This window comes from Kryptolebias marmoratus, linkage group LG17 (genome assembly GCF_001649575.2).
Source record: "Kryptolebias marmoratus isolate JLee-2015 linkage group LG17, ASM164957v2, whole genome shotgun sequence".
Taxonomy (NCBI): domain Eukaryota; kingdom Metazoa; phylum Chordata; class Actinopteri; order Cyprinodontiformes; family Rivulidae; genus Kryptolebias; species Kryptolebias marmoratus.
This window is the reverse complement of record NC_051446.1, coordinates 8,811,462-8,836,695: the sequence shown is the minus strand read 5'-3', so window position 1 is coordinate 8,836,695 and position 25,234 is coordinate 8,811,462. Positions and strand designations below refer to the sequence as shown.

Sequence of the window (25,234 nt, the reverse complement as noted above, 5' to 3'; positions counted from 1 at the left end):
TAATTAGCTTTGAATAAATCACACATCTTGCTAATGCACATTTTTAATATAAACAATATTTAAATTGAAATCCTTTGGTATTAAGTGGCTGTTTCTACACTTCCAGCTAACATTAGTCCAACTTGTCTCCTTCTCCTGTCTGTCCTGATTCTTTCTCTCCATCCTCTCAGCTGTTATATAAATACTAAAATAAATACTGATAAAATACTGATAAATACTGATAAACACTGATCAGTAAACAGCTGTAACTTGTTATTTATTAGTAGCTTTAGCCAACCTGAACATTTCCAGGCCTCCTCTTGATGCTCAGACAGAACTTCCTGCTGTCTTTCAACCACTTTGAAAAGCTTTTTTTCATGCCTACATCTTTATCTTTCTGCCTCTCCATCTTTAGCTCTCTGTCAAAAAGAAATACAAAGTGTGGCGTGTGAGCGTGTGCACTTCACGAAATGCGTGTGTCACACGGTCAATGCGTGACACTTGAGAGCCCTGGTTTTACACCAGTTTTTAAATTGAGTTCTGATAAATAATTCATGTCTCATCTTTTCCTGAAAATTATCGTCGTATTTGAAGCGTTAGAGCGAGAGGCGGTGGCGAAGACTGAGAGTCTCGGGGAGAAAACTTCCCCATCCTCCATCCCATCTCACCCCCTAACCCTGCCGAATGAAAAAACACACCCCCTTCTCCAATCTGACGGAGGCCCAGAGTTATTAGTCAGGTGCCAAAAAACCTACAGGAAGAAGAAGAAAGAGGCGCAAAAGTTGAAGGAAGTTTGGTGGCGATAAAAATCAAACAAACAAACAAAATAAAACAGCGAGGTCGGGAGTGAGTGATTAGATTCTTCACATTTAGCGTGTTTGGATTTTATAGTTAGGGTGTGGTTTTGTGTGTTTAGTGTTCAGTTTAGTCAGTTTTAGTGTTTTGGAGTCAAACCAATGAGGCGATTTTTGAACGTGGAGCTCCAGCTTCTGTTTGGAGGCTCAGACTCAGAGATGGTGGCCTCAGCCTCGCACCGCACTGCAGTCAGAATCAGGTCAATAAAATCTGTCATATTTACCAACATCAATTAAATAACAAGTTATGCTCGACGTGAAACGGTGGATGAACTTAAATGCTAATGTTAGCCCATGTGTCCTTTCATAGACAAACGACCTGAAGTTGCTAACATTAGCCAGGAAGTTGACCAGACTCCATGATGTGCTGCACCGTAGAGTCCAAGGGACAGATGCTGGGGTAACAAACTGAAGAGTGAAGAGCGCCACAGAAAGCTTCTTAAAAGAATCGAGAAGTATTAGGAACCCGAATCGTTCAAATTCAAACGATGCCCATCCCTAATATCAATATATGCTGAAACAGCATGTTTTTAGGAGCTGCTTCCTCCAAAGTGTCTCACTTTTAAAAAGCTACACTTTCCCAGCACAATATTTAGTCGGATTAATGTTTCAGTTTAGCAACTAAACATGTTATCCATCTTAATGCTTTGATTTGTCATCAATACATCAACAGCTTAGAGATTTCTAATTTGGAAGTGAGTTCATTTGAAATCTCTCTTTTAGTTTGTCTCTTCATTCTCAGCTGACTTGACGGAAAAGTATTCGCTTATTTTTTTATTTTTTTTATTTTCTGACTTGAAATGTAAAATCTTATCATCAAAATGTGAAACATCAGAAGACGACCCGGCGCAAACAGCCGGCGCCGACCCCAGAACGACCGCGGTCCTGACCTGCCTGAGTGGACTTCCTGCGGGCCTTCTTGATCTCCTCTTCGCTCTTGTTGCTGAGTTTCGTCTCCAGCTGCTGAGTCTTCAGCTCCAAGTCTTTCTGTCTGTCAGTTAAGGCTTTCCGGGCCTGCAAGAGACGAGAGGCTGGGGTCAGAATATCACACATGCGGCTGCCGGCGGCGGCGCACGGCACACGTTCCTTTTAATCTATGACCTCATGCCTCCTGGGAACAAACGTTATTGGAATTAAAGCGACACACTTTCACACCGCAGCGTTTCAGACTGCTCGATCCACCCTTCACGCCTGGCACCGACGTCCATCTTGCATTCAGATGTCCTTGTTGGACGAACATCCCTCACCGATTACCTTTTGGGAGTCAAAATGGCTACACAAACACGTCTGTAGCTCGGAGATTTGGTGACATAGTAGCTGAGAATCATTCAACACATGCTCCAAGCGCTAACAGGTCGCGCGAGATGTCACATGAGACTGTGCATGATGCTCTTTTTAAGACTTTTTAAGACTTAACCAAAATGGCTCAAACGTTTTGTTCGTCTTAGTCTAAAACGGATAATGGAAGGTGTCGGATGATATGCGTTCCTTCAAGGAAAGCTTGGTTTTTTTGTTTTTTTTTAATTAACCGTTTGTTCTGGTTGTTTTAAAGCTGCTTGGACTCACTGTGGTCACTGTAAGCTCTAATGTGTCAGTGACAGAACGACAATCCGAGGAGTGCTGCAGTATGTCAGAATTAAAATTAAACACCTTCAAACGTTGGAGCTGAGTATATAACCTGCGGCGGTCCGCTGTTTCACGGGTTGAAATCTTTAGGCTTTGCTTTGAGACTCAAGTCCATAATCACAAATTGTGCTCATTTATTTTTCCAATATCGCATCAAGTAATTAAGCTGATGCACGGTGGTGCAGTGGTTAGAGCTGTCGCCTCCCAGCAAGAAGGTTACAGGATGGTTTACCAGCCTGGGGCCTTTCTGGGTGGAGTTTACATGCTCTCCCCCTGAATACGTGGGTTTACTCCGGGTACTCTGGTTTCCTCCCACAGACTAAAAACATGCATCTGAGGTTCATTGGTAACTCGGAATTGGTCATTGGTCTCTATGTGTCCCTGTGATGGACTTGCGTCCTGTCCAGGGTGTCCCCCGCCTCATAGTGACTGCTGGAAATAGGCATCAGATTCTCGCGACCCAGAAAGGAGAAGCGGGTAAAAGAAATGTGAATGCTCTTAATTAGAGCCCATCAAACCATTCGAGACGAATATTGGTGCCAGGTCTGAACAGGGCCTGATGTCCCCGTCCTCAGAAATGAGCTGAGTTTTAGTTTAAGGACGAAGCCACTCTAGGTCTTCCTCAGGTCAAACTCTGCTCAGACAGACCTGTAGCACCTTCAGTCCAGAGCCTTGTCGAGGAGCGGGGTTCGCCTTACCTTCTCCACGGCCGCATACCGGCCGACGAGCTGCTTCCGGAGGTCGGCGATGTGGTGGTCAAACCGCTTCATGTCCTTCTTAAAGTTCTCCCTGAACATCAGCAGAGGTTTCTCCACCTCGCTCTGGAGCTGCAAGGAGATCAGATGGAGTCAGAGACCAGAACGGATCCCGCCTGGTAAAATCTGACCTGCTACGAATACAACAGATAAAAAAAAAAAAAAAAAAAAAAGAGGCTGTCAGGTACAAATATGGAGAATTCTGATGCTTCAAATCCAACAGGGCTGTGGTTCAGTTGGAGTCTCGTTATAAGTAAGGGGTTGTAAGTTACTGAACTTAGCTGTAGAGCTTCAGTGTTTAACTTTTCCTAGGAAAAGATAAATTCAGTCTTAAAAATGAAGGAAACCAAACCAAAAAAAACCCCATAAATTCTGTTTTAACAGCTGGTCACAGATAGAAAGAACTTTCTTTTCAGCATCTCCAGTGACCAACTTTCCTGGATTGAGAAAATGTCTACATAAATGCAGCTCGGGGCAGGTCGCTCCACTGATGGTTGTGGTGCACAGGAAGTGTCCGGATCCACGGGACACGTCAACGTTTACCATCAGATCAACCGCAGTTTCTGCACAAGAAGACGTTTCCTCAGATCCTGTATGTATTTGAAGCGATCGGTGACTCCCCGGTCAGGATTACAACACTATCCTGAGCCACAACTCCATGTTTCTTGTGTTTGTATGCTCCTTTTACATCCCACTCCTCTTTGCCTCGTTCCAGCTTTTCAGAGTGTTTCTACCACTACGTGTCAGTGACTGAACGAACACTGCAGGAAATACCGAACTCAAAGGACGGTCAGGAACAAGGACCGAAACTGCAAGGATGAGAGGCGACAGAAGTGGAGTCGTTTTGGGGAGTAAACCCGGCGATGGAGGGAGTTGAAGCAAAAGCCGGAGCTAAGCTCAGATGCAGACGAGCTGCGCCGAGATCTTCTGAACTCTAACGGGGGAATTTCTGTAAATGATCGGAACTGATCACCGAGTTTAAACAAAGGTAACATTTGCTCTTTTCTAACAGAAGTTTTACAAAAACCCTGATGAGTTTCACTTTTATTATCCCCCAAATGAGCATTTAGTGATGTAGAAAGGGTGTAGAAGCACAAAAATGACATATTTTGACAGCTATTGTAGCTTTAAGGATTTTAGTCCAATAGAATGTCTTTCTAAATCTACAAACATGATGACTTCATATGTGAAGTGAGAAAAGGTACGAGCAGCAGGTCAAGTTTCAGGTAGCAATTACTGTGGAAATAACTTTAATCCTCGTCCCTCTTTTGAATCAATACAATCCAAACCCCCCCTAATTATTTCTGTCGTCTCCAGAAGCATTTTCCCCCTCTGATTAAAGAGCTCGGGCTGCGGCTCGTGCTCCTCCTCAGTGTTCCCGGGATCCTGATCAGTACGGTGGTGTTTGACGCCCAGCTGTCAGCAGTGAATGAGCTACGCAGCTCCTTCCTGCCGTCATTTCCACCCAGATCCTTCCTCCGTCCTCTGAAACCTGGCAGAGGGCTGCACATCTGGAGCACAAAACTACCCACTATTAAGAAATGACAGCGTTATAGACATTTTTGTCAAATCTTGAAAATATCATTAGGTATGCTATCCCATAATATTGCAAGCTGTTGAGGCAATTAGGTAGCGCTTAAAGTATGTGTTGTTAACGACTCTCAGCAACTACCACGCCAAACCGTAGCTCCATATCTGTAAAACTGACTGAGTTACAGCCATTTTTGTTTTTGATAAGGCTCATTAGCTGTGGCAGCCATCTTGAATTGGACTGACTCCAAAAGTTAATCCGCTGCAGATGCACATCCGATGGTTACTTCCTGAGAGTTTCATTAAAGTCCGTCCACTGGTTCATAAGATATTTTGCTAACAGACAGACAGAGTTTACCCCAGTAGTTAATGGAAAAGTTTGAAAGCAAAAACTCGAGCAATGACTCGCCCTTGGAGGATGTGTTGTGAGTGACTCCCAGCTACTATCATACCACATTTTAGCTCATTTTCTGCAAAATTGACTGAGTCAGAGCCATTTATGAGTAGGATAAAGTCGATTAGTTCTGGTGGCCATCTTGAATCAGGTTGACTCCAAGAGTAAATCAGCTGTAGACGTACATCTGATGGTTACTTTCCGCAAACTTCATGAAAGTCCATCCAGTGGTTCAATGAGATACAGACAGATAGGTAAAAACATTATCGAACTGCAGGATTTTCTGTTGAATCTGTCAAAGTCTTCATGCTTCTTCAGCCGCGCCCAAACTAACAAAGATGTTCAGTTCAGATTTTTGTTCAAACTGCTTCGGTGAGAAAAGTACGGTGGCTCTTAAGTTCAAACCACATCACCAAATCACTAAACACAACAACAAATGTAAAAAACACAAAGATATAAATCTACCAGAAAAGGCAGGTACCAGTGGGGAAACACGAGACATCGCTGATTGGACGACGGCGCCGTTTGGCTTTTGAACCGCAAGTTATTCTGCCTGTAGCACGTTTAAGAAAAACTTGGACGTTACCGGTGACCCAAATGTAGCTGCAGCTGCCGCTATGCAAGAATATTTTTGAGTCAGGACATACGTATGGTTGAGAAACGATGAGCAAGAGCAAACAGCCAAATACTGCTTCGTGTGCTAGTAACCACGGCAACCGTGCAGCCATCTTTACTGATTTTTTTTATTTTTTGTTTATTTTTTTGACGACTTGCCGGTTCGCTCCGAGTCTCGTTATTAAACTCCAATCATGAGGTAAAACGCCTAAAGACGGAGAGCAAACTGTAAACATGGGAGCTACAATTGTTCTGGCACAATATTCAGCCAAGCTTAGATTGTTGCTTTACCATCACTTACTGGGGCATCATGGGTATTTTACTGTTATCGCTCTCCATCAAAGGCGAAAGGGGCAATCATGTTTTTGCCCTGTGTTCGTTGCCATGCCATCTTAGCAAAATATGTCACGAACCACTACAAGGATGTTATTGAAATGCTAAAACAGTAATCACTGGATGGACATCTACAGATGATTAACTGTTGAAATCAACCCAATTCAACATAGTCGCCACAGCCAAGTGACTGTAGAAAGCACAGAAATGGCTATAAGCCAGTCGATTTTGACACACGTGTGGTAGCAGCTGAGACTAGTTCACAACACACACTCCAGGCGCTACATATAGCCCAAAATGTTCGCCTAAAACCGTGGCATTAGCTGTTGGCATCAGTCCTGTTTGTCTGTTAGCAAAATATCTCTTGAACCGATGGGCCGATTGTCATGAAACTCTCAGGAACTAATCACTGGTTTTACATCTGCAACTGATTAACTTTTGGAGTCGCAACAATCGAAGACGGCTGCTGCAGCTAGTCGGTTTTACAGATATTGAGCTAAAAGTTGGTGTCGCAGTAGCTGAGGGTCACTTCCAACACGTATTTCGAGCGCTAACAGATGTTGCGAGATCCTGCGCGAGACCACGCGCAGCGCCCTTTACAAGGTTTGAACAAAATGACGTCGTACCTACGTACGACTCTTTCCCATCCCATCATCCCATTTAAAACTCTGGCACAAACCTTTCCGCTGCCCGACCAGAGTTTGCCGTGAAGCAGCCAAACAAAACGTCAGCGATGACGCGAGCGTCCCTGTTTAGCTGCGATCAGAGGCCCCACATCTAATTAGTGACAAGCTGAAGGGAGAAGATTCACCTTTGAAGAAAACTTCAGGTGAACTTCAGCTTCGTCTGCCAGGCTCTTCTTGAGCTGCGCCCAAGCTTCGCCCAAAGTCCTGGGAACAGAAGAAGAGAATGAACAAAAAACTGGGTGTCAGTGACATTTTATTACCAACAACAGGCCCAACAAACACTGATTGCGGGTGTTTGAAAATGGTTTAAAAAATGATGATTCCCAACGAGTTCCATGAACAGATGAAGCCCAAGCCAAAGTTCACTCAGACAGTAAATCACGAGAGCTGAGGCCCAGTTCAGCAGATATGATGGCGGAAGACGGGACGTGAGATCCGGCTGCATGTCTTCCTTTGGATGAGAACTCCACAAAGTCGTCGTTTGTCTTTTTTTTTCTTTAATAAACCAGACATCTGACTTAGATAAGATTTAAAAAAAAAAAGAAAAAGAAACATACTGACCGGACGTCTCTCGCTCCTGCGTTTCATCAGGCCGAGGACAATAAAACAAGCAGCCAGCGGGCAGAAAGGCAGAGCCACGAGGGTTCAGGGGTCCGGGACTGATGGGTCTTTATGGCTGAGCGGGTCGCTTCAAAGCTTCAGTCAGAATGGAAGACACGTGTGGAATTCCCTCGGCCCGGACCGCCGAAACATTCCTGACGCTGGCCGGGGAAAAAAAAAAGGCTGGTACCTGCGCAGCCTTGTCCTCAGAGAGCATCTAAAACCTTTTAAGTCAGACTGAAGGAACATTTCTCTTCTTTTTTGTGTCTGAGCTGCAGATCAGTGTAGAGGTAGGAGAAAAAAAGAAACTACCCTCTTTCAGTTCTATGGCTTTATATATCAGGACAAGTTAAAATGATCTGGTCTTTTGCCAGGATCTAAGATTATTCAAACCTAAACTCGAGTGTACAAACACAACAGATTCCACCGTGTTATTACTTATAAAACACAAAGCCAAAGTGGAAAAGCTGAGAGTAGAAAAACTAAGTCCACCCTCGCTGCTTCCATAGGCTTTAGCCTTTCTAAGGAAAGTAGCAGCCAGGAGCTGCTGAGCAAATCTATTGATTCACTGATCCTCATCAGCGTGATCATCTCTATAAAAGCAGGAGTTCTGTCAGTTTGCTGCTCTGGAGCAGACAGGTGTGAGTTAGCACAACGCCGAGGCGGAAAGACATCAGCAATGACCTTCGAGAAGCAACTATTGGTGTCCATCAATCCGGGAAGGGGTAAAGATTTTCCATCCATTCATTTTATTTTCCCTGCTTCTCCTTTCCAGGTCATGGGGACACCCTGGACAGGTCTCAAGTCCATCACAGGGACACATAGAGACAAACGGGACAAACAACCATTTACACTGTCTCTCACATCTAGGGACAATTTAGTTAGGCCCCAGGCTGGGATGCGATCTTGTGACCTTCCTGCTGGGTGGCGACAGCTCTAAGCACTCTACCGCCGTACCGTTTAAATTAAAGATCATTTCCAAATATTTTGGAGTCCATCATGCTACAGAAAGATTGGCTACGAGAAGATAATATTTAAGACAGCTGCCGGTCTTCCCAGTAGTAAATTCACCCCAAGGTCAGACCGTGCAATGCTCAGAAGAACTACAAAAACCCAAACAACTTCATCTCGGACTCTACAGGCCTCAGTTAGCAGGTTAAAGGGTACAGGATAATTTGAAAAAAACACTAAACAAGCATGGCGTGTTTGGAAGGGTTGCAGAAGAAACTCTTTTCTCTTTAAAAGAACATGGCAGCACAACTTTGGTTTGTAAAGCTTCATCTGAATGAATCCCAAGACTTCTGGAACAATGTCCTTAAGACAGATGAGACCAAAGCAGAGATGGTTACCCATAATGCAAAGCTCCAAGTTTGGAAAAACCAAACCCAGCACAAACACCTCATACAAACTGTCAAGCACAGTGGTGGAGGGCTGATAATTTGGGCTTGTTTTGTAGCTACAGGAACCTGGACACCCTGCAGTCATTGAGTCGACCATGAACTCTTCTGTAGACCAAAGGATTCTAGAGTCAAATGTGAGACCGTCTGTCTGACAGCTGAAGGTTGGACCAAACTGGGTCATGATGCAACAGAACAATGATCCCAAACACAGCAGCTGATCTACAACAGAACGGCTCAAAAAGAAAAGGGTCAAGGAGTCAAAGTCCGGACCTCCACCTGATTGAAATGATGTGGTGGGACCTGAACAGAGCTGAGCAGAAACCGATGTCTGCAAACATCAACGAACTGAAGCAGCGTTGGAAAATAGAGTGCGTAAAAATCCTTTCACAACCATGTGAGAGACTGATAAAATCGTACAGAAAACCATTACAGAGAACTACTGCAGCTGCAAAATCATGAAGTGGACTTAGTTTGTTTAAAGTTTGTTTAATAGATATTGACATGATGAAAACATGATGAAACCTGCTGTGTGTTTTTCTACACTTAAGGTAAGATTTGAATCATGTTAAAACCTGATAAAGTCCAGATCATTTTCATTAAGTCATGATAAAGAAAACTCCAGAAATTAAAGAGGGTGGGCTTTATTTTTCCCCATGATTATAGAACTTTTAGAGCATCTAGACCATCTGTGACGCAGTTATCCTGGACTGATAAATAACTGTACAACGACCAGATGAGAGGATGTACTCTACAGTGGTTGACTGAATGTGTGAGGCCCACCAATACAAACTAAAACATCTATAAATCAGCAGACATCAGTGATTCAAGCTGGAGTTTACGATGCCAGCCTCCAAAATCATAAACTAAACACAGAGGAATGAAACGACAAAAAAATCTGGCTTGTTGAGTTGATTTGTCTGGAGTTCAAATGCAATCAGAGATAAAAAAAGAAAAAAAAAAACTTATTTGTTCCTACAACTCTCTGAGAGTTCTCTGTTGGGTCTGAAACCAACAACTGTTCACAGTTTGTAAACTAGCAAGAAAAGCAAAAATAATCCATGAATCTGTAAATTTTACCCTTGAACTACAGTAAACCAAACATCTCGTCTAATCGGGTTACAAAATGCAGCCAGCTGTAATTGTCAGATGTATGTACAAAAGCAATAATGGCATGAATTCTCATAGTTTCTATGGAACTATTTGAATTGTACTTTTGTTTGTTCCTAAGCAACTGGATTCACGTGCAAACAAGCAAAAGAGGAAGTGTTCACTTCCAGCACCAGGGCAATAAAACGGTTTGAGTGTGAAGGGTCATTTGGGCACAAAGTTGTTTTTTTTTCTCCTCCTTTCATTTATTGAAATGTTGTTGTTTTGAAAAATATAAACTTTAAAGTAATTTAATTAAAAACAAAAAAAAAACTCACAGGGACAATAATCATCTGATCCATGTTCACACAGCCCAACAAGGATCAGATGAGAAAGTTTCTATGGATTTGATTAAGAATGAAAGATGATATGGTTTAAATTAGTGCTGTGTGTGTTTTACGCAGAAGCCGCCGTGGTTCGCTTTAAACGAAGACAGCTGAACGCGTTAGAGCCACCAAGCTGGAACAAAGAGCAGAATGCCGTCAGAAGCGTCTTTGTATAAACAAAACTTCAAAAAAAGCCCTCGGGGTACATTCAAGCTACACGCTGTGAGAGAGACAGAAATCCAACGTGAGTGTAAAGTTGTAGACTGGGTACATGTAAATCGAGAAACGTGGTGAAAAGCTGACGATTCTCCAGAAAAGAAAATGCAACCTTCCTGTTGGTTTGCAGCCACAGGCGGCTGATAAACATCCAACCAATCAGCGGCCTTGCAGGACTGTTTCAGTGAGAAGACTAGCGCAACGTCAGTAATACAGGTGGGAGCTCAAAGAAAAACAGATTTCTCCTCGGGCTGGAAGTGTTCGTATTCCCCACAGAAAATGGATTTGACTCGATGATTTTGCCATTTAAGTGCTTTTCTGGTTTTGTTTTTTAATGGGAGGGGCATTAAAGGATCTGATGCTGAATCCAGGATCCCGTTTTCGCAGTCACGATTCACTTCTCATGACCATAGTTGAGGGTTGGACCGTAAATGGATGAGTAAATCGAGAACGCAGCCTTTCGGCTCAGTTCTTTCTTCACCAGGACAGAACGAAGTAATGCCTCGCCCAATCTCCTGCTTCGTCCTAGCATCGTTCATAAACAAGACTTCCATATGCTTGAACTCGTCCCCTCGAGGCAAAGACTCATCTCCAACGCGGAAGGAACATCACACCTTTTTCCAATAGAGAACCGTGGCCTCAGAGTTAGAGGAGCTGGACTGACATCCCAGCCGTTTCGCACTTGGCTGCAAACCGCCCCAGAGCACGCTGAATGTTTTGGCTTGAAGACGCCAACGGAACCACAGCGTCTGCAAAAAGCAGAACAAAAAGACCCCGAGGTTCCCAAACCAGACACCCTCCTCTCCACAACTGCTCCTTCAGATCCTGTCCATGAACACAACAAACAAGATCAGAGGCAGGAGGCAGATTAGGCGGAGTCCAGCCCGCACTGGGAACAAGCTCGACATTGTGCCAAGAATGCCGACACAGTTCTTGCTTTTGTTATACAACCCTGGAACCCCCTACTCCCAGAGCACCCCCCCACAAAAAGCCTTGAGGGACATGAACATAAGACAAGAGCAAGGGTAAAAATCCGATCCACTGTTCCACGAGCCAGACAAAAATCACACTGCTCCTTCTGAATCTAAGGTTCTGCAATTAGTCAGAGCCTACCTTCCAACATGGTGGACTAAACTTTCCCCTGGGAAGGTGAGCAGTGATCCCTCAATAGTTGGAAAACCCTCTCCGGTCCCCTTTTTAAGAATTTGGAACCACCATCACGGGTTGCTATTCCACAGATGTTTTCCCAGTCTTTCATGAGACACTGAAGAGGCGCAACCACTTTCAGAGCCTTCAACCTTTCAGGGTTTAGACACATCCACATCCACTCCTGATGGCCCCGGTGCTCTGCTGCCAAGGGGTTTTGTGAATACCTCACTAACCTCTGCCAGGGTAACAAACTCACCTTCCCTCGAGTCCTCAGACGGTGCCTTCTCAAAAGTGGACATGATTACGACATTATGGAGATCCTTAAACTGCTTTTTCAACCATCCGACAACACCTACAGTCAGTGTCAGTAGTTCCCCTCCCAAACTGAGCACCTGCCCTGTTTTCACTAAATCCTTTTACTACTTAAAGGTTAAAACGTATTTTAGTGATACAGTGAATAATCATTTGGTCTGAAAACATTAAAAAAACTATCTAAAAATGGTTGTCACTTTGTTAGACAACATACAGTTTATTGGTGTATCTCAACTGTGTCCTATGGGTTTTTTTCAAGGTTTAGTTAATCAATCAAAACCAATAAAAACCAACTCACTTTCACATTTAAAAAGAGAGAAACCACTGAATGTGCAATTTCTACTGGGAAATAAATATATAGTTAGAACAGCTTTTCTTTCTGATCATCTAGTAGTGAAAACCGTTACAGTTTGCGACCACTGAATGGATTTTGGAATGTGCCCAACGAGTCCTTCTTAAAGTGCCACAGGTGTGCACCAAGGTGGGAAATACACCTGTGTAGCACTTCGACTAAAGCACGTCGGGAAGGTGAATAGTCTATTTCCTGAAGATCAGAGAAAAAATGCATACAGAAGCAATAAATTTCCCTTAAGATACAGAACGCAAGACAACGTTTTGTCCGCATCTTTTCATTGTAAGCTGTTGAAGCATCATCTGCACATTTGTCATGTTTGCGTTCCCCACTAACAAGCAACTAAATACCAGCAGCAAACCGGATTCCATGCAAGTTGAATCTGCTGTGTGTATTCCCTCCATTTGACATATTTAATAGAGCAGAGCTGGTAGCTACCAAACAAATGGTAAATTCAGGGGTAAATAGATGGCCGGTTCTGGTCAGATGGTAGGAACCGAACAACAAAACAGTGATTGTTCTGTTCTGACGGAGAGCATAATGAAAGTACTGTGCTGCACTTTTGTTGCTGTGGGCAGACTGATCCGACTGGTATCATCTGGATTCTGTACGAGACGAGTCCTGCCCACCCTGCGTTCACAGGAAGAGGAGTTCGCTCACATCAAAGCAGGTTAACCTGCCTTGTTTACAGTTTCCCCGCGTGCTTTTAGCCGATACTTTCTGAAGAACGTGAACTGAAAGTAAGAAGGTCTGAAACCAGAGGAATTCTGCTAAACTCACAATCTGACAGCAAGAATAGAAAAACGTTGGGAGTTAGCTAACCTCCTGTTTCCAAATGGTGGCAAATGTTAGCCAACGTGAGCAACGGACGAAATCAGTAAATGTTAGTAAGAAGCTTTAGCAACAAAACAGCTTATGTCATTTCAATTACCAGGTTTTCTTCCTCATAAACTGAAATGAATTCCCTCTCAGTTATTTATCTTTTTTTTTTTAATCACACAATCTTTGCTATTACACAGCTTCTGAAACAGAAGATTTAACATCACTGACAAAACTGTACAGATTGTTAAATCGTGGATACATGGAGAAAATGTCTGCAAAGAATTGGCTACATTTCGCCAAACGACAGGAACGATCTGCAGGATTGTAAGTTGGGCTGATGTAGAAGGAGCTCCAACTTGGGTTAAGCTTCCTCATGATGTCCACCTATGACAGCCTGCCAAGTCCCAATAACCTGCGCTATGGTACACCTTAGAAGGGAGCTGCCAACTCTGCAGTGACCCAAGGTTAAGCCAGCAGAATCTTCTGTCCAGCTGTAAAACAGCACCGTCTCAGAGTCGATACAATTGGCGCCGTTGCAGTCCTGCAGGAGGTGGCGCAGATTCTGGAAGTGGCCAGAGATCGTCCACTTATAACATCTAAGCAGCTGGTCCGCTTTGTTAAAAAAAGAGGAAGGGGGTAAATAACAACACCCACCAGGGCAGATCGTACCGGGGAGACGGCAGAGCTCATTGTCCCATGAAAGGAAGGGATAGAGGCAGCCTTCGGGGGAGGAAAAATACTGGAATCTTGGTTTGATGGTGGAGTGCAGGAAAGAAGGGTGGTCAGCTGCCGGCTATAACGTCAAAGTCAGCTGAAGGGGAATTGTGGGAAGATCAACCAGCGATTTTTGAAGAGTGTAGGGGTCGCTGATTCTAAATGCAAAAAAGGAGGCAGAGAATAAGAGTTTCTGGCTTTAGCCAAGAAGGAAAGACAAAGCCTGGGGGAAAAAAACAAGATTTTGGGGGGTCAGCTGAGAGGTCTTTGCCGTTACTATTCCAGGATTAATGGAGAGAAACATCAGTAAAGAGTGGTTCCCACCTGATGACCCTGCAGCTGGCATAATCGCACCTTTTAGTCCTTTCATTTTCTAAGTGCTGACTGGTTTAGAGAAAATCCTGATAATTAGTTCCTAACTTGCTCCAGAGCAGGTGAGGTTTCTGGCATCAGTTTCCATGGGAACAAACCCAGATAGGAAGAGAACCAGTGAAAATCTTACTCTGAACCTGAAGTTACTTGAGTGAGCCTCTGCCTCTGTTTTGTGGAACAGGTCTCAGGTGAGAGGGGAAGAGCAGAAAGTCAGACCGACAGAAACAGAAACGAGGAACAAACTAAGGAAACACAAGAATAGAGCAAAAGAATCTAAAGCACGAAAACCTAACATCAAATTGTCAATTAAAATTTAGCCAACACAAAACAAATACCACCAAAAACCCCCCAACGCCATGATGACCTTGGTGTTTGTGGCATTTCCCACCACAGCACGGCATTCTTTACACTTCAGGAAAATGGGTCAATTTGAGGGAAAACAAGCTACACTCACAAACTAGTTCTTACATGGAGACAAAGTGGGGGGAAAACTGGAGGATATTCACATATTGGTAGCTCTTTTTGTTTCAGTGTTAAACTAATGTGCGACACTGCGAGACAGTGGCTAGAGCTGCCGCCTCCAGGCAAGAAGGTCACAGGGTCACCTCCCGATCTGGGGCCTTTCTGGGTGGACTTTACATGCTCTCCCCCCCTGCATATGTGGGTTTACTCCGGGTACTCCGGTGTCCTCCCACACACCAAAAACAGGCATGTTAGGTTAACTGGTAACTCTAAATTGCCCCTAGGTGTGAGTGAGAGCGTGAACGGTTGTTTGTCTCATTTGTCTCTATGTGTCCCTGTGATGGACTTGTGACCTGTCCACGGTGTCCCCCGCCTCTCACACAGTGACTGCAGGGGATAGTGGCCAGCTCCCCTGCGATCCGGTAAAGAACAACCGGGTAAAGAAAACGGATAGATGGATGTAAAACTGATCACAATAACTGTGAAACCTCCATCATACACCCTGGAACGTTCTTTTGGAAATGTTTTAAATCGTGTTCTTTGTTTGTAGAAATGAACCGGTCAGGTCTCACCGAAAGTAGAAACTGTCCTTCTCATAACAAACAGGATTAATCCCATTTATTCGGAAGATGGCCGTGATCGCAGGGGTCCATTCAGCATGAGGAAACAAGCGAACAAAATGGAAAAATATAGTTTCAACTAAACATATAGACTGATTTATTTATAATTAATTTCAAAATGATGAAAGCGTTTCCAACATAGTTCCCAGGTCAGAATCATTCCATCACGTTGCTATGCAGGATCCTAGTGTCCTTGTGGAATTTCTTCATGAGAAGAGTTGAACAAGCAGTAGGTGCAGGCAGAGGGCACAGCTTTTTGTCCCTCTCAGCTTCCTGTTCTTTTTCATGTTCCTCTATCCCATCAGTGAATCAGACAAAAAAAAAAAAAAAACAAGCGTTCTCAGCAGGTTATTTGCTGTCAGACAGCAGAGAAGAAGAGCGGCTGCCAACTCTCTTAGCCCTTAAAGGGTCGTCACACAACTCCCCCCTTCACAGCCTTTTCTCCAACCCAACTAAAGTCGGCTCATGGTGGTTTTAGTCAAATGACATGGTGATTGATGTATGTGTTGGGGATGACTCTCAGCTACAACCACACCCAACTTTAGCTCAGTATCTGTAAAAATGACCATTTATGTGTTTCCTACGGTCGATTAGCTGTGATGGCCAATTTGAATCGAGTTGACGTCAATAGTCGACCAGTTGTAGATGTACACCCAATGACTACTTTCTGAGAGTTTCGTTAAATTCTGTCCAATGGTTCATAAGATGTTTTGCTAACAGACAGACAAACACGCACACACACACACACAAAGGCAATTACATGATCTCCCACCCTTCGCTGGTGTAGTATCTTGTAGAACCTCTTTTAGCAGGAACAACTTGAAGTAGTGGTTTCTATCTGACTTCATCTGTCTCTCACTTGATCGTGGAGGAGTTTTGACCCGCTCTTCTTTACAGTGTTGCTTCAGTTCATTGATGTTTGTGGACATTAGTTTCTGCTCAGCTTTCTTCAGGTCCCACCACAGCATTTTAATCAGACTGAGGTCTGGATTTTGACTTAGATCGTTGCAACACCTGATTCTTTTTGAGCCGTTCTGTTGTAGATCAGCTGCTGTGTTTGGGATCATTGTTCTGTTGCATCATGACTCAGTTTGGTTCAACCTTCAGCTGTCAGACAGACAGTCTCACATTTGACTCTAGAGTCCTTTGGTCTACAGAGGAGTTCATGATCGACTCAATGACTGGAAGGAGCCCAAATCATTACCCCTCCACCACCGTGCTGACAGTTGGTATGCTGTATCTGGCTTTCATCGAACATAACGCTGTGTACTCTGGGTAAACATCTCTACTTTGATCTTATCTGTGCAAACGACATTGTTCCAGAAGTCATGTGGTTCATTCCGTTGAAACTTTACAAACCAAAGTCATGCTGCCATGTTCTTTCAGAGGGGAAACAGATCGTCTCCTGCAACCCTTACAAACAAGTCCTACCTGTTCAGGCTTTTTCGAATTGTCCTGTCATGACCTTCAACAACTGGACCCTTTAAACTTTTATTTTGCTGCTTTGTTTCAGACTTGTTTCTATTTGTGCCTCTAATCTAATAAATGCACTTAATTCTTCACCAGTATCAATAGTTAAGATAAATACAAAATACTGTTCCTGTACACAGTTAAAGTCCAGACACAGTTCTTATTCACATGATTCTTAAAATCTGTCTCACAGCCGCTCTTTCCGGGTGATTTTGAACTTGGACCTCCCATGGAACAAATATTACCTTTGTGGCGGCGTAAAGTATTAGGATTAGAAAATAATTCACTGTATCGGTAAAGCCAAACCAGCTTTATACAGAGAATTATGCTTGCCAAGAGCCAGTGTGAACTTCCTAAAACATTACTGATTCATGGGGGTGGGTGGGGACCCGGAGGGGAGGGGAATCACAGTCACTCACCCATCTTCCTGTCCTCCGAGATGGATCTGGGAGAGCTTTGAAAGATTCTTGGCGTACTCTTCTTCTATCTTTATCCTGAGAGGGAAGTGGAGAGTTTGATTACCACACAGCTGTTTTATGCAACTTGGTTTCCATCTGCGTTTTCTGTGTTGTGCAACTCAGTGATGTGCATAAATGAGCAGGAAGAGGAGGAAATGACTTGTTTTTAATGATAGCCGTGCGGTTTTCATGGTAACCTGAAAAAAAAAAAAAAAACTGAAGACAGCAGATTAACGAGCTGATACCTCTCTCGTATGAACTCGGCCATCTCTTTCTGCATCTGTTTACCCTTCAGCTGTTTCTGCACCAAAACTTCAAATCCTGAGATGCTGCCGTTGCCCTGGGGATCCTTCTTGTCAGCCTGAAGAGACAAGACGCAGCGAGCAAACGAGAAACGGGCTGAGAAAACGAAGTGATTAAAACAGCGAAATATGAAGTCTGAGACAGGCTTCTAGGAATGCAGAGAGGCGACATCACAAAGGGAACCTGAAGTCAGAGCAGAAGTGACCAAAACTTAACAGAATGATGGAGCTATGGTTCTGATTATGATTGTGTGCAGACACTGACCTCATTTTGTCACCATCGTCTTCAAATAATGAAATATCACGCTCTAATTTTGTGTTTGTTTGTTTTTTTTTTGTTTTTTTTGACAGCCCTGCTTTTTACAAACCAACTTGACAAACAGTGAGTCACTGTCTATTAACATTGCCATGGTTTGGTTGTCATGCAAAGGTTATTAAATCTGTTGTCATATGAATGCCTTATAGACAGAGTGGTACTGAAACTAACCCATGTTTCGTTGTTTCTTTTATTTAGAAAGTGAGGTAGTGTCCACTCAGCTGAAGTCCCGGTGCAAAGACTCTAAAAGTCCCGACAGCACAGATTCTAAGTGTTGGCAGCCCAACATGGTCGAGTCCAGTTCTGTAAAAATGTGGTTCCACTGTTGCATAATGTTAGAAAGCATCGATGCCTCACTTTCAGCTTACATTAGGGAATCACATGATCTATGCTGACATGAATCTTTGTACATCAAATTTACTTTGTTGTTAGTTTATCATCATGTATGGTTCCTGTTAAAGTACAAAATGTCCCCCTAAACTCAGCAGAAGGGTTTTCTTGAGCTCAGCCACAGACTGTATGAGTCGTCAGGGGTTTCAGAGCAAACCTGGGTTTCCGACGTTGCCTGAAGAACAATCCAGAACAGTGTAGCTCCCAGTTACTTCAGGAGAACTTACTAAATACACACAAAACAAGAGTACCGTATTTTCCGGTCTATAAGGCGCACTTAAAAGACTCCAATTTTCTCAAAAAAACAACAGTGCGCCTTATATATGGAAGAAGTCGTGATGTTTTAGTCTGACTTTGGTAAACTACAAAGCCGCACCGCTTGCAGCATTAAGGCTTAGTTATAGTTGCGCAGGGCTCCGTGCACGGCGCGTGGACCTGAGCGAGCGGTGGAGGCGTTCATACAGTTACGTCAGTGCAGTATCCTCCCTTGAGTTTTGAACCGTTTGATTATCTTTGTGACCTCTCATGGAGGGATGACATAAATGCTAATCCAGGCGAACCAGCTCCGCTACAGCACCGAAATTGTCCATTTTGAATGGAGCACGGCGTGCGCGGTCCACGCGACGTTACAAGAACTGGGAGGTGCACGACAATGGACCTTATAGTCCGGTATATGACAAAAGTTTGAAAATGGGTCACTCATTCACAGTGCGTCTTATAATCCAGCGAGCTCTATGGCGCGGAAAATATGGTAACCTCAAACGGTACAGGAAGGTGCGATCTAGAGAACAAAGGGTTTGTTACTCAGGTGTGAAGCTGGAGCAAAGACAAGGGCTCACTTTGACCCCATGCCCTTAAAGTCAACAGGGATCCTCCTCGACCCACGAGGTTTGCAGACATTCCTACGTTACACGGCTGCAGAGTGAAATTACAGGCAAGGTTTTTACAAAAGGGACACCTGTGACCTTGAAATCAATAGGGATCATCTTTGACCTATGAGGTGTCCAGCTGCGCGGCTTGCCATCCCTGCCTTACACGGTTGCAGAGTAAGAGCTTGGAGAAACTGTCCACAGATGAACGGACAGCGCCTTCCCATCCTATGGCCAGACTTATGACGGGCGTATAAAACTGCTTGTTTCTTGGTGGGAAAGTCCCGTACAATTTACCACTGAAGTTCTTCAAAGAGTTTCAACTGAACACCCTGGAGTCTCGTTAACTTTGTGTTCTGTGGTTCAACTGGTTACATAGATGTATTTGAAACAATTAGACGTAAACACACACCCCTCCCCCCAGCTCCTGGTAGAGATTTCACTGCAGGGGTTAGATGTATCCAACATCCCACCGTGCTGTGTTCGGGATCTTATCAAAGCCAACACCTATTCTCAGTATGCAGCACAACAAAAGGAAACAAACATGGAGTCGTGATGAAGGATGAAATGGATCAGTGTTGGCTTTGTTCTCAGTGACTTGTGATTTCCCCTGAAGACAGGCTTTTTCTACAGAGTCCATAGTAAATTTCCATTTTAGCCTCTGAATTATCTTTCACTTCTACCATTTATCTTCCCTTGGAACGCCACTTTTTTCCCTGTTTGAATTGAGAAACCTTTCAACGCCTTCATGAAAAAAAAACAAAAAAAAAAAACAAGGGAAAAACTTTCTAGTTGCCTTAAAAACTTCTCAGGACGTGTAGCCAGGAAGAATAGGTCAAAAACAAAAAAACAACCTGAGACGCTTCATGTCTTTTTGTCAGAATGTTTACAGAGAAAGAACGGCAGCAGTAGAGTGGTAAAACTGTGGCGGTACCAGTTATTTTGGGGGATGTTTTGTATCCTGAACTGAAAGAACGCAGGGATGATTTACCAGATGAACTTGCGTCCTGAGATCAATGTCAACATTTAAATATTTGTCAATGAGAACGCAAGAATAACTGCATTTTTTTTAAATTATTACAGGGTTATACTTATTTGTGGTATGTATTTACACCAACTAGCCTTCCAGTCTCATATCAAAAGAGTGGAAAATATTCAGTTTGAGCTCAAACAGATGTGAGGTTTGATTCCACAACATTTCCAACGTCGTAAATCAATGCTCATCTCCGAAGTTTCATCAGAAACGGCTGCGCGCTCCTGGCCATTTCCACAGGCTCTGATTCTGTTCGTCCTATCCGTCTGCCTAATAAATGAGTTAAAGTACGAGGGTAAGACCGTTCGGGTTGTGGCGCGCTGAAGGAAACTCACCCAGAAAAAGTCACAGTAGCTCCATTCGTTTGGTTTCAGCAGCTGCTGTTCAGACATGAAGGCCAGCGACGGAAACGTCACACAGTTAATCTGCAGGACGGAGACACACAGAGAGGTTCAGGATAGTTTCTTTAAACTGGTCACGCTGCAGTATCGGCACACACACACTAGCGCAAACCCTCAGTGGAATTTATGGAGTCTTCTCGCAGTTGAAACACAGCCTCATCTCTGCGGATTAAAGAAAACATTTCTAATCTAAACAACATTCCCCTCAAGATGTCCTTGGAGACAACATTGTCAGTTATTTTGGTGTTGAGCTCGTTAGCTCGGCACACCAAAGGCATTGGGTAAAATGGATCCCCAGTAATGAATTAGTTTGGTGCGGTTAGTTTGTAAGGCTGAATGGGCTTTTTCCTCTTGTCAAACAGTGAGGAGAGTCAAAAGTTACGTTCAAGAGAACCAGTCCAAAGCAAGAACACTTTGACTTTCAATCTGAAACACCTAGCACAGGTAGGAGTCTGCAACCTGCAACCAAACCATGCAGATGATCCTCTCCCTCCTTCCCTCCCTGTGAAACCTAGGAACTTAAAAAGACCGCGGAGACACAGGCGGCTCTTCGAGGCTGAGACTGTCTCACTCGGTTTAATAAACACGTCTGATCGTGGTAAAAGAAGCAAAAACCTGTAGGGACAGGAGAGTTGAGAAGCCGGTAGGAAGAAACCCGTTTTAACGCTGGAGGAGGAGGGAGGAGCTTACTGGGAGTTCTGATCCGAGTGTCCCGTGGACGATGAAAGGTGTGAGTGAAAATGAACCTCTCGCAACCACATGACAACGAACCTACTTCCTGACGTCTTATGGAGAATGCTGGAGCCCCTAAAACAAACCAGACTTGTCTTTTGTCTTCTTCATGCCAGGTACCTAATACCACAACTTATTCATCTCAAACTGACAAAATCCAGTTCTGATGAGAGAGATAGAAGAAGAGCCAGAGGTTCTGATCCAAACAACTTTTAGTTTTAGCATTTGTTTGAAGCAACAGCTTCCGTTTTTATCCACGTGACGGTCCAGGAAGTCACAGCTAGCAGAGGTTCATATTGACCCCTGTCCAAAAACCAAAAACATCAGTTTGTGATTTGTTGAAACTTTTGTTCAACAGACAAAAGAAAGGGACAGGATATTATCAGCCCTCACAGACTCGTTTTATGGGACTCAGAAGTTGGAAACAAATTTGATCCATTAAATTTGCTGAAACAGTCACAACGCAAACCTGACCATCCATGCGTAGCTCCTAAAACAAACAAAAAGAACTAAGAGAATAAAATCCACAGTAAACATCAACCATAGTCTCTCATCAGTTCTCATCGTCTTCCAAATTTGGCACTGAGACCCAGGATGAACTCAGGAGTTTCAGTTACAGGGGCATAGGTTTTTAAAATTTATTTATTAACTTTTATTTAACCATGAAACATCCTTAAAATGGAACATCTCGTTTTCTTGGCAAAGACAGACAGGCAGCTCAAAACAGCAGTAAAATAAAACTCATCCAGAAAAAAAAACAGTACAAAACAGTGTAAAAACTAAATTATTGAAGAAACTACATTATACTCAATTTGTGCAGCAGTTTTAACAAGAGTAATATGATTCATCAGTTAAATCATTTCCATCCAGATGTTTGTGCATTTAAAATCTTTTGAATTGGTTTAAATTCAGCTGATTTTGGAGCTGATTCCAAGAGTGAGGAAACTGGAGTTTGTTTTATTTTAGTTTTATGGATATGAAGGGAAACAAGAATATAGAAAAGGTTTAATCTATGAAGCGGAAAAACCGGACCAACGATGAGTCACAGTTTTAAGGTTTGTAATGAACCTCGGCACTCCGTGGTAGAGCGTGCTGAGAGCGTTGTGCTGAACCGTGGTTTGTTACCGGACTCACCGTAACCGCCGACTCCTTGTTTTGTTTCCTGGCGGGCGACGTCGACCCCGGGCTCTGCGGAAAAAAGAAGGAGGCTCCGTCAAAACTTCCATCGTCTGCGTTGGACATCGCTGCTGAACGCACGCGCTCAGTCAGCCGAACAGGTGGTTTCCCTGAACGAAAAAGCTGCTGGTGTCTGACCGACCGGAGCGCTCTCTGCTCCTGCTCCGACTGAATGAGAGTGGGAGGTGTGTGAGCTTTGCAGAGTAGGGGGATAGTTGTGCAGCGAAAGCAAAGCATGATTTGTTTTCTCCTTTTTTGTGTGTGTGACGCTGCGTATTTGTGTGTGTCTGTGCCGTTTCTCCCACTTTCAGCTGAGAATCTGAATAATAACCACAAGAGGCAGAAACTGTAAAAAAAAATAAAAAAAAAATAAAAAAGATAGTCCAGTAAACTCTGAAGTGATGTTTGGTCTAATAGTGTTCAATATTTAGTACCTTATCAGCTGTGACATATGGAGAAACAGGCAAAAGTCTTTGTCCAAGCTAGGCTAATGGCTAGCCAAACAAGTGCCAGAGTTTTAGCCTTTTTCAGCTTTTTAAAACAACTCTTTCTCAAAAACATAATACTGGTGTGAAAGAACGCTACATTCGGTAATATTAAAGGTGAAATGAAATAAAATCTACAAATAATGAGTTTTCAAGTTTGTTCTTTTAGTTAAACTCGATCACTAAACACTCCAGTGGTCCATTTCGCTGATTGAAAACGTTAATGACTCGTTTTTTAGAGTTTTTGTGGGCTGATCGTGCGGGCAGAGTTACCTCCTTGGTTGGTGACGTAGAAGGAGGCGGGGCCAGCTGTGGCAGACCGCTGTAAGACACTGAGGAGGTTACTGTCAGTGTTTATCAGGGAGACTGGAAGCAGAAGAAGATGTTTTTGTTCTGGAGTGATGCTGTCAGGAACAGCGTTACAGTGATGTCACACAGTCTTCAAGGAGTTTCCCATCTGGACAGTGAGAGGCAGCCAGTGCTGGTCTGACAGCAGGAGCCAGTGGTTCTTTTATTGAAGGTTTGTATTTCAGGTGGTCCTCTTCAAAACATTAACTGCAGTCAGTCTCCAGACTTTGGGTTGTGATTTTCACCAGGAGCTAAACTAACCACATCCATCAAACCTTCTTGTCCTTCTTGAAGCTGAAGAATGACTCAGCTGTTGGAGTTTAGGGTGGGTTAAACAATTAATTGCAACCATTTCACCCCCACATTATCTGTATTTACTATTCACTGCCTTGTTGGCGTTCCTCTGTTTGGCTCTCGAGATGTCACACTTCAGAGTGATCACAGAAAATGCTTAAGAGACTACAGTAATTTTTTTCAATCTTTTATTATTAATTTCAATTTAGTGCAAATTTTTGTAAATGCAGGACTCCGATAACAAGCACCTTTTGTGACTTTCTTTTGGTTTATGTTAGCTTTAAAACACTTCATTTCAGGATACAGTCTATCTGTGCTCCACACACGCACACACTTGTGTAGTAAGACAGACGTTGTTCGCTTAAGAAAACGGCAACAAACTAAACAAATTATGTTAGACAGAAGTGTAGAGGTTTAATAGTAGCTAATGGAGCGTTCATTCTTGCTGGTATGTGGTTTTAGAGAAAGAGTTGTTTTATAAGCATGAAAAACTACAATTCTGGGACTTTGGCTAGCCGTTAGCCTAGCCTGGAAAAAAAGCCTTTGGCTCCAAGATTTATGTCACGGTTGATAACGAACTAATCATTGATAAATATTAGATGGAACATCACTTCGAAGCTGACTGGACTATCCCTTTAAATATAAAGATTAAATATTTTAAAAGAGACTTTAATACCTGGTTTGCCCTTCAGTAAAGCATGAAACAGGAACATTACCTCTAAGTTCAAAATGATCCCGAGGGTATGATAGATCATTTAGAACTTCAGCTGGACTGCCTGGTTTAATTCTGATACTGTAGGAGGGATTAATGAGCTTTAACTGTCATCAGCTTCTCTTTTAATGAGGGAAGAGGAGGTTTAATCCCATAGAAGGAGGAAATAAGTCCATCGGGTAATATCTGCAATTTGTTTTCATGAATTCATCAGGACGCGTTAGCTGTCTCAACTGTTCGCTCGAAATTTTCGTTCAGTTGTTCGTCTCTCAAAGTGGGTTTACTCTCGTGCTCTGGCTGTGAACCAAATCAGGAGTTTAATCCTGGTTTGAGCTCGCATTTACATCAGTATTTCTTTCACTGAGCCAAAAGATGCCCAATAAATAATTTAATAAGTTGATAAATCCCACAAACACACCACATAATGCTGCCTTTGGGATAAATGTGCTTCATCTAAGGTCAATCTATAGTAAGGGAAGACCTTTGAAAATATAAAGTGACATATTAGTATCAATCAGTATCAAAGCGGTGATTCTGACATGTATTAGTCTGTAAAAAAAACAGCTCTGATGTATAAAGAAGCAAAACACTAATGAATTAGTTCTACTTTAACCCTCTGGGGTCTAGGGTGAAACTGAACGTTTTTTGGACTATTTTACATTTGCTTTATATTTCACCCTAAAAGTGGTTTAACCTGCCATGTTTGGAGTCATTTTTTTTTAGCACAACCTCCCAAGTGTGAATTTCAAGTAATATTTTACTTTTGACCTACTGTATTAACACAACAGACCTACAATCACACAAAAAACATAAAATTCGAGTGGAAATTTCTTTGTTTTTTTACTATAAAAACCACAAACATACTTAATGAAATGTTTTTACAACTTAGAATGCAAATATAATCAGTAATATTCATAAAAACATGAACAAATTGAGCAAACAACAAAGTTATATAGACTTTCTCCATTAAAATGCTGACAATTTC

General features: G+C 43.0%; 1 protein-coding gene across 1 annotated transcript in view; it reads right to left on the bottom strand.

Annotated features, from left to right (window-relative positions):
- Nucleotides 1-25,234, bottom strand: part of gas7b (growth arrest-specific 7b) — a 64,492-nt gene that overhangs the window by 10,162 nt on the left and 29,096 nt on the right. Inside the window, exons 5-11 of the mRNA XM_017416218.3 lie at nucleotides 22,369-22,422; nucleotides 20,437-20,526; nucleotides 17,437-17,552; nucleotides 17,153-17,227; nucleotides 6,898-6,976; nucleotides 3,158-3,286; nucleotides 1,724-1,847 (exon numbers count right to left, since the gene is read on the bottom strand). Coding sequence (XP_017271707.1) covers nucleotides 1,724-1,847; nucleotides 3,158-3,286; nucleotides 6,898-6,976; nucleotides 17,153-17,227; nucleotides 17,437-17,552; nucleotides 20,437-20,526; nucleotides 22,369-22,422 — 667 coding nt within the window. The remainder of the gene's footprint in view (nucleotides 1-1,723; nucleotides 1,848-3,157; nucleotides 3,287-6,897; nucleotides 6,977-17,152; nucleotides 17,228-17,436; nucleotides 17,553-20,436; nucleotides 20,527-22,368; nucleotides 22,423-25,234) is intronic.